Genomic DNA, 13,195 nt, shown 5'->3' with positions numbered 1-13,195 from the left:
TATAATTAGGTTGCTAATTATGAATGCATACACATATTTATTAGTACTGGAAATTTATTCTTCTCTGTTTCCAAAAACAGAGACTCAAAGTGCTGAGATTATACAAACAAAAGTACTCAACAATACACTCAAAACATACCTGGGAAACACTGAGCCCTAAAATACTGTGTATATGGACCCAATTACAACCATAGAGTTGACCATAAGTTTGACATAGATTAATACAGGGAAACAAAATTTTATTGTTTTACTAGTCTCAGAGGTAGAAGAAGAAAAGTAGTGACACTGAACCGAAAGTTATTGATGCCAGGATTATCAACTCTCCCCTTAGTAAGGTTCCACAGGTGCCCTGAACTTAGGGCCGGCGTAGATTGCTGCATCACCAAGCTCCTCTTCGATCCTCAGAAGCTGTCGTGGGGAAAGAGAACAAAGTAAGAAATCCAATTTTTCTCATGATGATCAACTAAGATTTTAAGATGGCAGTGCTCAAGTGCTGTCATGATATTTTATAGCAAGTGAGGAATATAAGCAAAAGTAAATTTCACAGGGTTGGTAATTGCTAATAATGCTGAGGGGAAAAAATCACATTTGCTCAAATTCGCATGCAAAACAATTCTATTTGTTTATATACCCCGATGGTTAAACTCAAAAAAATCTTAGATGACATTTATCTTTGATGATGAAGTGAATGACAAACACTATGGTGTTTTCAATAAAAATTTTAGTTGACTTCTAGTCAGGGGTATATAAACAAATATGGTCTTTACACAGGAATAATACTATTTGATGGAGTTGGTTCAAAAGGAGCTTATTCACGAGAGCATGAGCCCTTGTGCAGTACCTGCATTACTTAAGCCCAAGAAGTAGCAATAGTAATTATCTATTTTTGTGGGGCACATAAGAGAAAAAAAAACCAACATAGAATAGGAACTTGCCTGGTTGTATTTGGCAAGGCGCTCGGAACGGCATGGAGCTCCGGTCTTGATTTGTCCCTGTTTTTGGCAAGCAGGCGTCTATAAGCAGACAAGTAAAAATTGGATTGAATCTATAATGGTGTTTAGAAGACGTGCAATCTCACCGTTGCCAAACCAACAGAAAGGTCAGCAATGAAGGTATCCTCTGTCTCACCACTAAAACCAAGAAGCACAGGTCAGTATTAATGATAACAGTAAGAACTATGCTAGCAAAATCAAGGACAAAACTGTAACTCTTACCTTCGGTGGCTTGCCATAACACCCCAGCCAGCATGCTTTGACATTTTCACAGCTTCAATGCTCTCGGTTACAGATCCAATTTGATTTACCTGAACACCAATGCAAAAGAAACAATTCAATTCAGTAATTTAAATTAATGACTCATATATTCACAGAGAGAGAAAGACAAAATACCTTCAAAAGAAGGGCATTGCACGCCTTCTCTTTAATAGCCTTTGAAACACGCTGCATGAACAAAATGATTGATATCAAGGTTCGATCATAAAAGCTAAACCTTTCTTTCCAACAGGACATAAAACAATTATTATATAATCACATACAGTGGGATTGGTCACAAGAAGATCATCTCCAACAATTTGTACTTGCTCTCCAATCTCTGCAGTTAGCTTCGCATAGTGAGTCCAGTCATCCTGATCAAATGGATCTTCTATGGAGGCAATTGGGTACTCTTTTACGAAGGACTTGTAGAGGTCTTTCAACTTGTCTCCGGATATTTTTTGCGACCCATCATTATTCTGGAGAAATAAGTTGCACAATCAGCATGATCAAAATAGCAATATGATGATTTCAAAGTAGATTAAAAATGAAAAGCAACACAATTTCAAATACAACAGTATGGCAGCATATGAAATGCCCAGGGCTATTACTAAGAGAATCATCAAGATAAAACTACCTCCTCCTTGAAGTTCAGATCATAGGTCTTATCCTTGTCATTATAAAACTCAGAAGCAGCAACATCCATACCAATCACAACCTGTCACAAAGTGCAAGCATGCTGAGCATTGACTGACAAGGACATGAACTTGAGTAAAAAGGTAGGAAAAACTAATGAATACTTTGTCAGTATATCCAGCTTTTGCGATAGCTGTCTTCAACAGTTCAAGGCCTTCTTTGTTCTCCTGTAAATTTCATACCAGTAATAGAGAAGAAATTAGATAAAGGTAGACTTCAATTTCTTCTAATTGTTCAACAACTAAAAATGTCTAAGACAAATTTTTTTTTGCAACTTGTTACTCAGAAATATCACCAACTAAAGAGTTGTCTACCAGAATGTTAGGAGCAAAGCCACCTTCATCACCAACATTAGTAGCATCTTGCCCATACTTCTTCTTGATCACAGACTACAAAAGAAGAGAGAAGAAAATAAATTGCATTGTTAAAGGAAAAAATTATAATCTGAATATCTTTACCTTCAAGTGGTGATACACTTCAGCACCTATTTTCATGGCTTCCTTGAATGAAGAAGCCCCTACTGGAAGTATCATAAACTCCTGCATTTGTTTGTTTACTACAGTAAGCATGTATTAAACACAAATTAACATAAACGATTATTCAGAATGGTGTACGTCACACCAAGTTACCTGCATAGCAAGCTTATTTCCAGCATGTGATCCTCCATTAATCACATTGAATGCAGGTACAGGCAACACAAGGGTTTTGTTCCCAGCAAGATTAGCAATATGCTGCATGAAAGAAGATGGGAACACCATCATTAAAACTACTTCACAAAATGTCAGAAAATTTAACCAAATCAGTAAATGGCACAGAAGAAACTAATAGTAAGATTACAAACCTGGTAGAGTGGAATCCCCTTCACCATAGCTCCTGCTTTGCATACAGCCAATGATACAGCCAGTATGGCATTTGCACCAAGCTGTTTTCACAAATAAAATCAGAACACAATCAGCGAAAGGATGTCACAGAACATGCATCTATATTCTAGACAAGAGAATTTTATTAAGCTACACAGAACCTTTTGCTTGCACCAACCCCACTCGTTTTTAGTTCCATCAAGCTCTTGCACCATGAAGTTATCAATCAGAGTCTGTTCTGTAGGATCCTGCAATATGAGAAACACTCCAGAAGTAACCATCAAATATTCATGGACAGACAGGTATCCCTTCTAAGCTCCTATCTTGACAGTAAAGAAGGAACCCCAGTAAAGAGAGGAATGTGTAAAATATACCTTTCCAACCAAGGCAGGTCCAATGATAGAGTTCACATTCTCAACAGCCTGTTAAAAAATGGTAAAAATAGACAAATAGTAAGAATACTCACATATAAACTTATAAATACATGAGAACGCATTGTATTCTCAAATCACAGAGCAGCAAGCGATCAACAAGCACACACCAAATAGATAGCTCACATGAGCCGAAACGAAACATACAGACAGAATTAAAAAAGCTAATCCCAGTAATGTGAACAGACTTGGCATTTAAAAAAAAAAACAAGTGTATTACTTCTGCAACCACATCAATTCCTTATCGATTCAAAACTTGATTAACATCTTTCTTAAATCCAATCTTAAGACATCATCTAAGTTCAGAAAATGAACATCCAATCAACCAATTTTAACTTATTTTGCTAATTTTTCTTACGAAAATTTGACGGGAAAAAAAAATCCACAACTTGAAAATCAACAAATCAGTTAGAAAAACAAAAATAGAAACAATTAATTGAAGTTTACACTAAAGGATTTAGAATCAAAGACAAGAAAGCAACCTTGAGGACACCCTTTCCAAGGTAATCAGATCCACCATCTCTAAGCTCCAAAGCTTCATACACACCTGCAAAACCATCAAAAGATCAAGACTTTAAGAACCACTGCAATCAATCCCCATCACCAAACTCAAACAAAATGGAAAAAAAACACACACACACACACACACACAACCCCAAACCAAAAACCTCAGTTTAGAAAGTACCAGTTGAGGCGCCGCTGGGGACAGCAGCCCGGGCCACGATTCCATTTGTCAGACGAACATCGGCCTAAATCGAATAAAAAAACAATAGATCCATAATTGATTCAGAATTCCATCATCATAGATCGGAACAAAAGGAAATCAAAAGGAAAGAACGATCGATCACCTCGACGGTGGGGTTGCCACGGCTGTCAAAGATCTGGCGGGCCTTGACGAGCTCGATCGTCGCCATGGGAGAATCGAGAAGCTACGGACGCGATGAGGCGGAGAAGAAGATGGAGAAGAGAAGCAAAGAAGGGTCGGTGACGGCGGACTTGGGCGTGAAGAATGACGAGATGCTCGTGAATGCTTCGCTTATAACATCTCTTTTTTTTACTAACCACCCCCTTGTATTTAAATTATTTATTGGTCCCTCAAATTTCACAATTAATTTAAAAAGCTTTTTTTAACATAATATATCAAAAAATATGAAATTATTTTTATTTCATAAATATATATAATAAATAAACTGTATATATCTTAATATTATATTTGGGAAAAAAAGTAGAGGAACTGGTTTTATTTTGTGCTTTCCTCATTGCCCCTGGTTTATATTGAAATTGTGGAGGTGATGTTATACTCTCTCTCTTTTATAGCTAGTGAAATTAAATCATTTTTTTAATAAAAACAAATTTTATTTAATTATTTAATTATGCATTCTAAAACTTTTTACGTAATAATTAAGCCACAAAAGAACTACTTCATGATGCAATGATTTCTCACTTTGAGATGGAGTGGATAATCGAGAGTATAAAATCCTATACTCGTGATGTAAAGTATTATTTATTGACTCACTATTCATTAGGACCAGTATATTAAATACTGGATCCTACTGTGAGTCTTCAAAGAATGTATTATATTCTCCAACTCTCTAATATTACATGATAGAAGATTTATCATTATAGGTGATGGTGTTTATATAACATTTTGAGCACATGATAAGCCTTTTATTATTCTATATGCTAGTCGGTCAAATATATCTTCATACATATATGATTTTTTTGGTACGTATAGCCCATATGTATAAAAAATGATAATTAAACAACAAAATCCGTGGGAGTGACACTATTTCAGCTTCTACTTCCGTGCCGTTTCTTTTTTTACAATTTAATAATTTTTAATTTGAATTTAGTTCAATATGTGTAAAATAAATAAATGAAATGATATTATATATATATATATATACTAATACATAAGATAGAGAGAAATGAAGAATCTTTGGGAAGTTGAAGAAGAATGAATGAACTTTGTCCAATACCATTGATATTTATATAAGAAACATTGCCTGTAAAGCATGACAATCACATCATCAATCTCAGTCTCAAAAATAGTTTTTCTCGTCTCCATCAAGCCTATGGTTTTACATAAACTTTGGGTTGCAAGCTTTGAATTGTCGGAACTCAGATACCCCGGGTTAATGATGTTAACTTCACCTCTAGGGTTAGCTTTACAATAAAACAACAACCATTATATGATGATCTAACGGTCGTAAAAATTTATCCTCCAAACATTGCGGTTGGGAATGTTTTGGTTTTGGTTGAATGAAGAAATTAGTTCATGTATATATGGCACACATTAACTAATTTATATTATGTCACTCATGTTAAAATTTGGTAATTTTCCCTATCATTATTTTCTTAAACATTTAATACTAATACTCTTTGAAATAAAATAGTTTATAAAATAAAATCATATTTAAAAAGATATATATATATATATATATTTAGTATATAATTATTATATTTATGCACCTTCGCTTGAGAGAATAAAATTATTAAGGTAATTAAATGAATGAAAAAAGTCTTCACAATGGAAGCTTTTTTAAAAAAAAAATTGGATTTTTACAGAGTTATCTAAATAAATGCCCTAATTATTTTCTATATATAAAAATATATTTTTTTCATAAATAAAATGAAAAAAGCAAAACCCAAAGGAAAATAAAGTCCAAGTTTGAATTATATCAAATGGAACCAAAAGAAGCTTCTATAAATACCAAAATAGAAGAAAAACACCAACTTTCTCTTCTATTTCAATATTTCGGTATTTCTCTTCAAAGAAGCCAACTTTGGGACAAACTCATGCCTTGTCTTTTTCACATACAAAGACTAAAATAGGTCAAAATGAAACAAGAGAAAAAAAAATTTATAGAAGATGAATTAATAATCCAACAAACTTTTACAAAGTACAGAATTATCAGAATTCTAATGGAATACAACACTATTGCTTGAAACTGAGGTGTTAAAAACAGATACACAGAACTTAGTTACTGATACTAAACAACAACAATGGAATAGAGTCATTCAAGTTTGGATATCAAGCACTTCTACAAAGAAATAAGACAACAGTGAACTAACTGCAAATGAGAGTCTGCAAGGCAAGTTAGAGAAACTCACACACGAACCGATGAGTTTCTGCAGCGGTGAGCTTCGAACTTTCAGCCTCCGGGCAAAGATATGTTGATATCAGTGGAAGAGTTCTTTGTGTCGGGAGCTGAGTGCGCAGACGAGGCCCAGTCTTTGAAGGAGGTAACAACAATGTTTGATTTTGGGGTGGTTGAGTTCAGGTATGTTTCGTCCTTACAGTAACCCTCCTCTGTCTCTATACTGGAGACCGGGATTCCAGCTGCCGGAGTTGACACTGATACAGATAGAGAATCATATTTTGGTCTCTTCGTCTTCTGTTCCATTTGGTAGCTTGGTAGAAAACTGCCCACCACAACCTAATACAACATATATTGATCACAATTTCGAGGAAAAAGTGAAGAGAAGTACATGCTATTGGATCATGTGAAGAAATATTATACCTGCACAGGGCTTGCCGCGACTAAAAGACCAGCAACACCTCCCCCGACAACACGGCCATCTGGACTTGCCAAAGAGACACTCATCCCGCCTGATCGGCTTCTTGTACCTCCGTTCTCATTTGGCATGAATGAACCAGATAGAGAGAGGAGCTCAAAGCGGCCCTGAATATTTGAAGATGTTATATGTTTCGAGGTGACTGCAGTAAAAAGATAAAAATAGCAATGCGACGATGATGGAAAATAACTCAATTCCCTTTTGAGTCTTTAATGTAAAAACAATTTCATCAGCTCTTACACTATTATTTCTGAAAATTATGCATTGAAGTTCAGCTTAATTATACTTTTATAACAAGCATGGAATTCGAGTCCTCATCTTATAAAATAATAACCACTACGTAAATGCTCTTTGATGTATTTGAAGGCAGGAAATGATTGCTTAGACAAGGAAGGATTTTGAACCTCATATGTCAATGTACCACCAGAGGAATCGGGTTGACGAAGGGTGACATTGGAAATGACACCAGTTGCTGTTAAAATGCATATAGCTCGTGGCCCTTGCTGTGAAAATGATATGATCTTCATAGTGACATCCTAAGAACAACTGGAAAGGTTAATAAGTGCAAAACACTGCTTTGAGAAGGAAAACCAGAAACTTTGTTGTTACAGTAAATTGTTACCAAATCATAGAACACCAACGATTAAACTTATATCATAAATTTAATCTCAAATCTTCTCATATACGATCTTATTAGTAATATCTAACACGATGTCAAAACTAATCAACATGAATTTTATTTTATCTGAACAGGAAACACTTTTAAGGCACACATCCAGAAAAAGATACAACAAAAGGATACAGGTCCAAAAATAAGTAATCAAAAATGTCATGAGAACTCGACAAAATTTAGCAAGACGACAAACTTCACAAGCAGAATAAGAACAAAATCAAAAAGATGCAATAGAGAAAGCTATATATAGTTCCAGACAAACAATTCATTTCAAAAGATTGATGTTATTAATCATTCAAATAAAAGAAACATGGCATCAGTATTTCAAAGTAGCTAACAGAAACTGTAGTTGCAAAAAAGAAACTGAGAAAAAAGAACCGATGATGATTAAACTATCCCTATTGTTTGATATATATGACACAAAGAAAACATCAAATCCATTCTCACAGTCAAACTTCAAGACAGCAATGACTAATGAGGCATGAGCTTATGTCCTGAATTAAATCCTGTAGGATGGCCACTAAGCCATATTCTATGCATACAAAGAGCTACCATACAAGGACAACAGGCATACAATAATTCATCTATACATGCACCAGATCAATCAAGAAACGCCTAACATATGCAACCCGTGCAGCAACAATGATGCTTCCCAGACAATCATAAAGCAATGATTTGAAAAAGACAACTGTTATCAAGTTATCAAGGGCAAAGTCAACATTATATCTAAGGAACTCCTTCCAATTCAGCTTTCTCTAATTCAAATGGAAGTTATGAAACTGACTTCACATAGCACAGTTATACATGAGATGCAGAGCATTAAATAGAAACTATAGGCAAGTTCAAACTTGTGATACCTCGCCAGTTGGCACAGTTATAATATGTGGAGTAAAGTTAGCACCAGCAGCACATGCCACCAGTTCACCTGCAAGGGGACACCCTTGGTGAGTATCAAGACTGAACTGAATACAAACAAAGAGAACAAAGACAGTAACTCATGAGACATTAGCTTAATGAACCTCACAAATCTGAGCCAATACATATGCGAGCAAATGAAAAAGTAAACACTGATGAAACCGCCTCCATGAGAAAGATAGCAATCCAAACTCCAAATGGTATCATTGTTAACATGGCCCATGGATGTTTGCATTTCTTCAGTGGTAACTTACAGAGTGTAGGGTAGCAGGATGTTCCCACACTTTCCAACTTCTTATGAAACTAATCTTTGAGAAACAAGTACAGTTTCAAATGTTGGTAAAAAAGAGAACATTCCAAGATGATTCAAATCCCCAAGTTGCCATCTCAACCCCACAAGCCACAAGGCTTCTCTTGCCTCTTTTTCATCATCTTGAGAAACAAGTACAAAAGTTCAATTGTTGGTCGGCCAACCATCCAAGGCCCCACTCACCAAATCCAAAGTTTATCTTCTAAACCAAGTCAAACCCTCAGCGACCAAAACAAAATTCCAAAACAAAGCGAAAGAATCCATTAAATTTACAGCAAAACAAAGCTCAAAACACAGTAAAGCTCCAATCTTTACCCAAATAAAGTAAAGATCCATATACTAAACAAGTAATTTCATCAGTGAAAACAACCAAAAATGGTAGAAAATTTGGGGAAATTTTACCTACGGACTCAAACTCGATCTTATGCTGCGGCAAGCTAGCAAACCCCACCGGCCGCCCTCTACCCCGCTTCATCCCCCCCGCCGCCGAACCATGGTAGCTGCCCGCCGGCGCCGACGCCGAGATCGGCATCGGATTCAACGGCATCAACACGCTCCCATCCGGCCCATACTTCCTCGGCCTCCCTCTCTTCCTCTTCACTCCCACCATCGCCACACTCACCCTTCCCACCGTCGTCGCCGTCACCGGAGCCACTGGAGCCACCGTAGCCGGTACCGGCGCTGCCACAGCTTCCACCACCTTCTCCCCTCCCACCTTCCCACTCTCCTCCCCTTTCTCCGCCGCTGCCGCTGCCGCCGCCGCCTCCACAATCATTGCCGGCACTCCCCCCTTCCCTTCCATCCTTATCCTCCCAAAAACCAAACCCTAAAACGAACTCTCTCTCAAAATCCCACGAGCTTCCGCCATTAAACAACTACGAAAGCCAACAACAAGCTCCATGAAAACCAAAACACTCTTCTTTTCCCGGTTTGATTTTGTCGGACCGATTCACTGTTCCGGTTCAGACCGTCGTGAACCGGGTTTTTTTCGCCGGAGACGTCACTGAATCCCCGGCTCAAACCCACATAAAAAGACGTAGCAACGATGAAGAAGAAGAGCAAAAGCAACGACGAAAATAAAAAGGAGCTATTTAATAATAAATAATAAAAAGGGGTTAATCGTAAAAAATACAATAAAATATTAAATTTAATAAAAATAATTCTCATGAAAATGAAGGACTGTTTTATAATAATTATTATTTTATTATACAATAATTTGAAGGGCCACAAAAATCGAGATATTCGGTCCGCGGCGTGAAAATTATTAATCATTTTGCGTCCAATGCACGGAAAAAAAGAAAATTTTTGATTTAATAAATAAATAAATAAAATAAAATAAAATAAAATAAAGTGGTGAAATGGGAACATGATATGACCTTTATTTTTCTCCCTTTTTAAATATTAATATTTTAATCATTTATATATTTTTTTCTCTCTAATATTCTCTATTTTCTTAATCATTCACTTGTCCTATTTGTGATTAAACTACGGAAAAAATAATGCCATTGTTTAATTTTAAATATGTTTTATTATTTTAATGTGAAAGATGAGTTTTCATTTACCAAAATCCTTAATTTTTAAACTAAATTTTTTAAAAATAATTAAGGGGTTAGGTAACTTAGGTGAAGTGGATGAAAGATTAGTTTTTTTTTTTAATATATATATACATATATATATGCAAAAAAAAATAATTCTTAATTTTTATGATTGAAAATGTTGGAGTCTTGTCCTTTTACGATAACAAAAAAAGATAAAAATCATAAAAAGTTAAAAAGCTTTGAAATGAGGGATTGATGTTGTAAGTAATTACGAGAATGCCACTACCACGAAGTTCCCCAATCCCGCGCGTGCGCGTTGCTTTAAAACGGTAACATGTGCCGCAGGCTCACTTTAAAAGGTCAGCCAACTTTCTTTTTCTGCTAATTTTTTTAATTCCATTTTTTTATTCTTGCAAAATTTATCTAAATAATAATAAACGTTTTTTCCTTCAGGCTTCACTGAAATTTTTTAAATTATTTAAAAGAAAGTTGTTGGTTATTTTTCAAATAAAATAATTTAATTGGATTGGGACTGATTTAATTAAATAATAAAATATTTTAATTACTTTTTTTTTGTAGTGGATGTCGTATTCCTCCCCCTTATTCTTTGTCCATAAATAAAATAAATTTATATTTGATTTAATTCAATTTTATTCGGTTTAGTTGTAAGTGCACTTTGATTTTCATTAGAGTCCATGGTCAAAAGTAATTTAAGTACTTTTAATGTGTCTTTAATCTTTTGTAATATATATATATATATATACACACACATATATATATACATATATATATATCAACTTTGTCTAAACTTTGATTATAAATTAAATTATTATTTTTGTCCAAATGAAAATGTCAACTTAAAATTATTATTTAATTTGAGGAATTATTGAGATTTTTTATATTAAGAAAAAAATTCTTATTTGATCATTTCTCAATATTTATCTATTTCTCTCCAATCACGAGATTTTTTTTATTTAGTTAATAAGAAAAATACAAATAATCATTTATAAGTTTAATTTATGATTAAACCAATGCAAATCATGAATAAGCTTATGATTAAATGAGCTTAAGAAGAGCATCCAAAAAGGTGTATATATATATAATATATGGTCCCTATAATTATTAATAAGTTATATTTAAACCCACACTAAATAAAGTGAGTTAATAATTAATTACATGAGTATTAAAATAACAATGAAAAGCAAGAAATATAGATGGCAATAACATGTAATCCATCAAGTCATTCCCATTAAAATAATGCCTCCCAATTTTATATTTGCAAATGTTAATTATACAACCAAATATTTTATATATTTTATTTATTTATTTATTAAAGGGAGATTTTTGTGAACATATAAGCACCAAGTCTTCGCTTTCACTTTGTTTCTTTGTAAATAAATATAAAATAAAAATTATTTATTTGTGTTTTATACCAATCTAAATAAATAAAAAATAAGGAAAGAAAACAATGAATATCATAAAATAATCAATCAATAGAATATAAGGATGCAAATGATTCTCCATTAATTAAAAAAATAGTTATTAAAATTTTGAATAATATTATTTTCAGGAATCAACTAGTAATCTTAAAAGCATTTATTATTTAGATGTTTAAGTATATTATTAATTATTGGAATTGAATTGTCTTCATACATTGAATAAGTGTTTATTAAATTAATATTTATGGCTTTTATGGTGCTCATTGAATCAGGCAAATAGCTTTGTTTGTCCTGATATAATATGCATTATTTATTTATTTATTAATGTTAAAATAAATCAATTATTGATTATTTATATTGATGATTCATTGAACATCTTCAATTTCATGGAATATAAATACCAAATCTCTTTTGACTTTGAGTTTTTTAAAGCAATAATATCAATTATGTAAATTTTAAAATTATTTTATTGCAAGTTGAAACATTGTTATTATCTAATAGAAGTCTAATATTCTTTAAATTTAATTTTATAATAACATTCACAACAAAATTTTTTAAAAATATTTAGAAGTATTTGGAACCACATTTTAGAAAAATTTAAAAACATTTTCAACTTTATTGAACGGGTAAAAAAAAAATTAAATTATATATATATATATATATATATAAGAGAGGCTCAAATAATGGTCAATAAGTTCACGAGTAATTTAATATTAAAATCATAAATTCAGGGTCCCCCACCATGTAGTTCATTAACAAATATTACCCAATCCAATGAGTATGTGTATATTTTTGTTTTTTATTTTTTTAATACTAAAATCGATAAACCAATGTCAGTGACATGCACAAGAGGGGAGCTCTTTTGAGCAACCAAAATCTGTTATTTAGAAGCACGCTCAATTGCCATGTATCATTACCTTTCACACTATGGAGAAGTTCGAACTTTTTTAGAGAGCCAAAATTTATCAATTATGAACATATCCAACTGCCTTGTATTTTCTTCTTTTGCACTATTAGGGGGTTGAACTAGTGTTTCACACAGTGCTAAGGGGACCATGTACCGCTGGGCTAAATACCCTTGGTAAATATGTATACATATAATATTAGTATATGTATATGTTTGACATTTTTTTAACTAAAGCATCCAATTAAGTATTTACACTTTTTTTTTTCTCAAAAGAGTTTAAAATTTAATTCCAATTGGTACACTATTTGCTCAGGGCAGAATAATTTAAAGAAAAAAAAAAAATCATGAATCATGCAAAAACTATGCATTTTGATTGTATTTATTTGGTTGGTTTTATGTTTTTTTTTTTAACATCCACTTTGAAGCAACTTGCAATTAAAAATGGAGGGAAGTTACCTACGCCTCTTTAATTTTTTTATTTTTTTAAATCTTTCAAATTTACCCAATCTCTAGAACATAAATAATTTTTAAAAATTTTATTTTTAACTTTAAATTAAATTAAAATTAAAAAGTTTGCTTTATCTTTTCTTTTTCATT

General features: G+C 33.2%; 2 protein-coding genes across 2 annotated transcripts; both read right to left on the bottom strand.

Moving 5' to 3' along the window:
• Nucleotides 1-36: 36 nt before the first annotated feature.
• LOC120260864 (enolase) lies at nt 37-4,256 on the bottom strand. The gene is made up of 17 exons (XM_039268442.1): nt 4,086-4,256; nt 3,923-3,986; nt 3,720-3,784; nt 3,181-3,228; nt 2,968-3,054; nt 2,788-2,868; nt 2,576-2,677; nt 2,405-2,485; nt 2,261-2,335; nt 2,051-2,113; nt 1,888-1,968; nt 1,535-1,729; nt 1,389-1,439; nt 1,215-1,303; nt 1,079-1,130; nt 936-992; nt 37-408 (listed from the first exon to the last, which is right to left on the bottom strand). The coding sequence occupies exons 1-17, from the start codon at nt 4,149-4,151 to the stop codon at nt 328-330; spliced, it is 1,338 nt and encodes a 445-aa protein (XP_039124376.1). The 5' UTR covers nt 4,152-4,256; the 3' UTR covers nt 37-327.
• Nucleotides 4,257-6,090: 1,834 nt separating this feature from the next.
• On the bottom strand, nt 6,091-9,772 carry LOC120265851 (AT-hook motif nuclear-localized protein 1-like). The gene is made up of 5 exons (XM_039273847.1): nt 9,117-9,772; nt 8,347-8,414; nt 7,221-7,352; nt 6,762-6,923; nt 6,091-6,677 (listed from the first exon to the last, which is right to left on the bottom strand). Exons 1-5 carry the CDS (start codon nt 9,514-9,516, stop codon nt 6,393-6,395), a joined length of 1,047 nt encoding a protein of 348 aa, XP_039129781.1. The 5' UTR covers nt 9,517-9,772; the 3' UTR covers nt 6,091-6,392.
• Nucleotides 9,773-13,195: the final 3,423 nt, after the last annotated feature.

This window comes from Dioscorea cayenensis, chromosome 1, assembly GCF_009730915.1.
Source record: "Dioscorea cayenensis subsp. rotundata cultivar TDr96_F1 chromosome 1, TDr96_F1_v2_PseudoChromosome.rev07_lg8_w22 25.fasta, whole genome shotgun sequence".
Lineage (NCBI taxonomy): Eukaryota > Viridiplantae > Streptophyta > Magnoliopsida > Dioscoreales > Dioscoreaceae > Dioscorea > Dioscorea cayenensis.
The sequence above is the reverse complement of the archived record's forward strand: the minus strand, read 5'-3'. Positions and strand labels throughout refer to the sequence as shown.

Coding starts and splice junctions, on each gene's coding strand:
- LOC120260864 (XM_039268442.1), bottom strand. CDS start 4,151: ATGGCGACGATCGAGCTCGTCAAGGCCCGCCAGATCTTTGACAGCCGT. Junction 2,114..2,260: donor GCTTTGCTCCTAACATTCTG/GTAGACAACTCT, acceptor TGAAATTTACAG/GAGAACAAAGAAGGCCTTGA. Junction 1,304..1,388: donor GCAATGCCCTTCTTTTGAAG/GTATTTTGTCTT, acceptor ATTGGTGTTCAG/GTAAATCAAATTGGATCTGT.
- LOC120265851 (XM_039273847.1), bottom strand. CDS start 9,516: ATGGAAGGGAAGGGGGGAGTGCCGGCAATGATTGTGGAGGCGGCGGCG. Junction 7,353..8,346: donor TAACTGTGCCAACTGGCGAG/GTATCACAAGTT, acceptor AGTTGTTCTTAG/GATGTCACTATGAAGATCAT. Junction 6,678..6,761: donor TCGCGGCAAGCCCTGTGCAG/GTATAATATTTC, acceptor ATGTTGTATTAG/GTTGTGGTGGGCAGTTTTCT.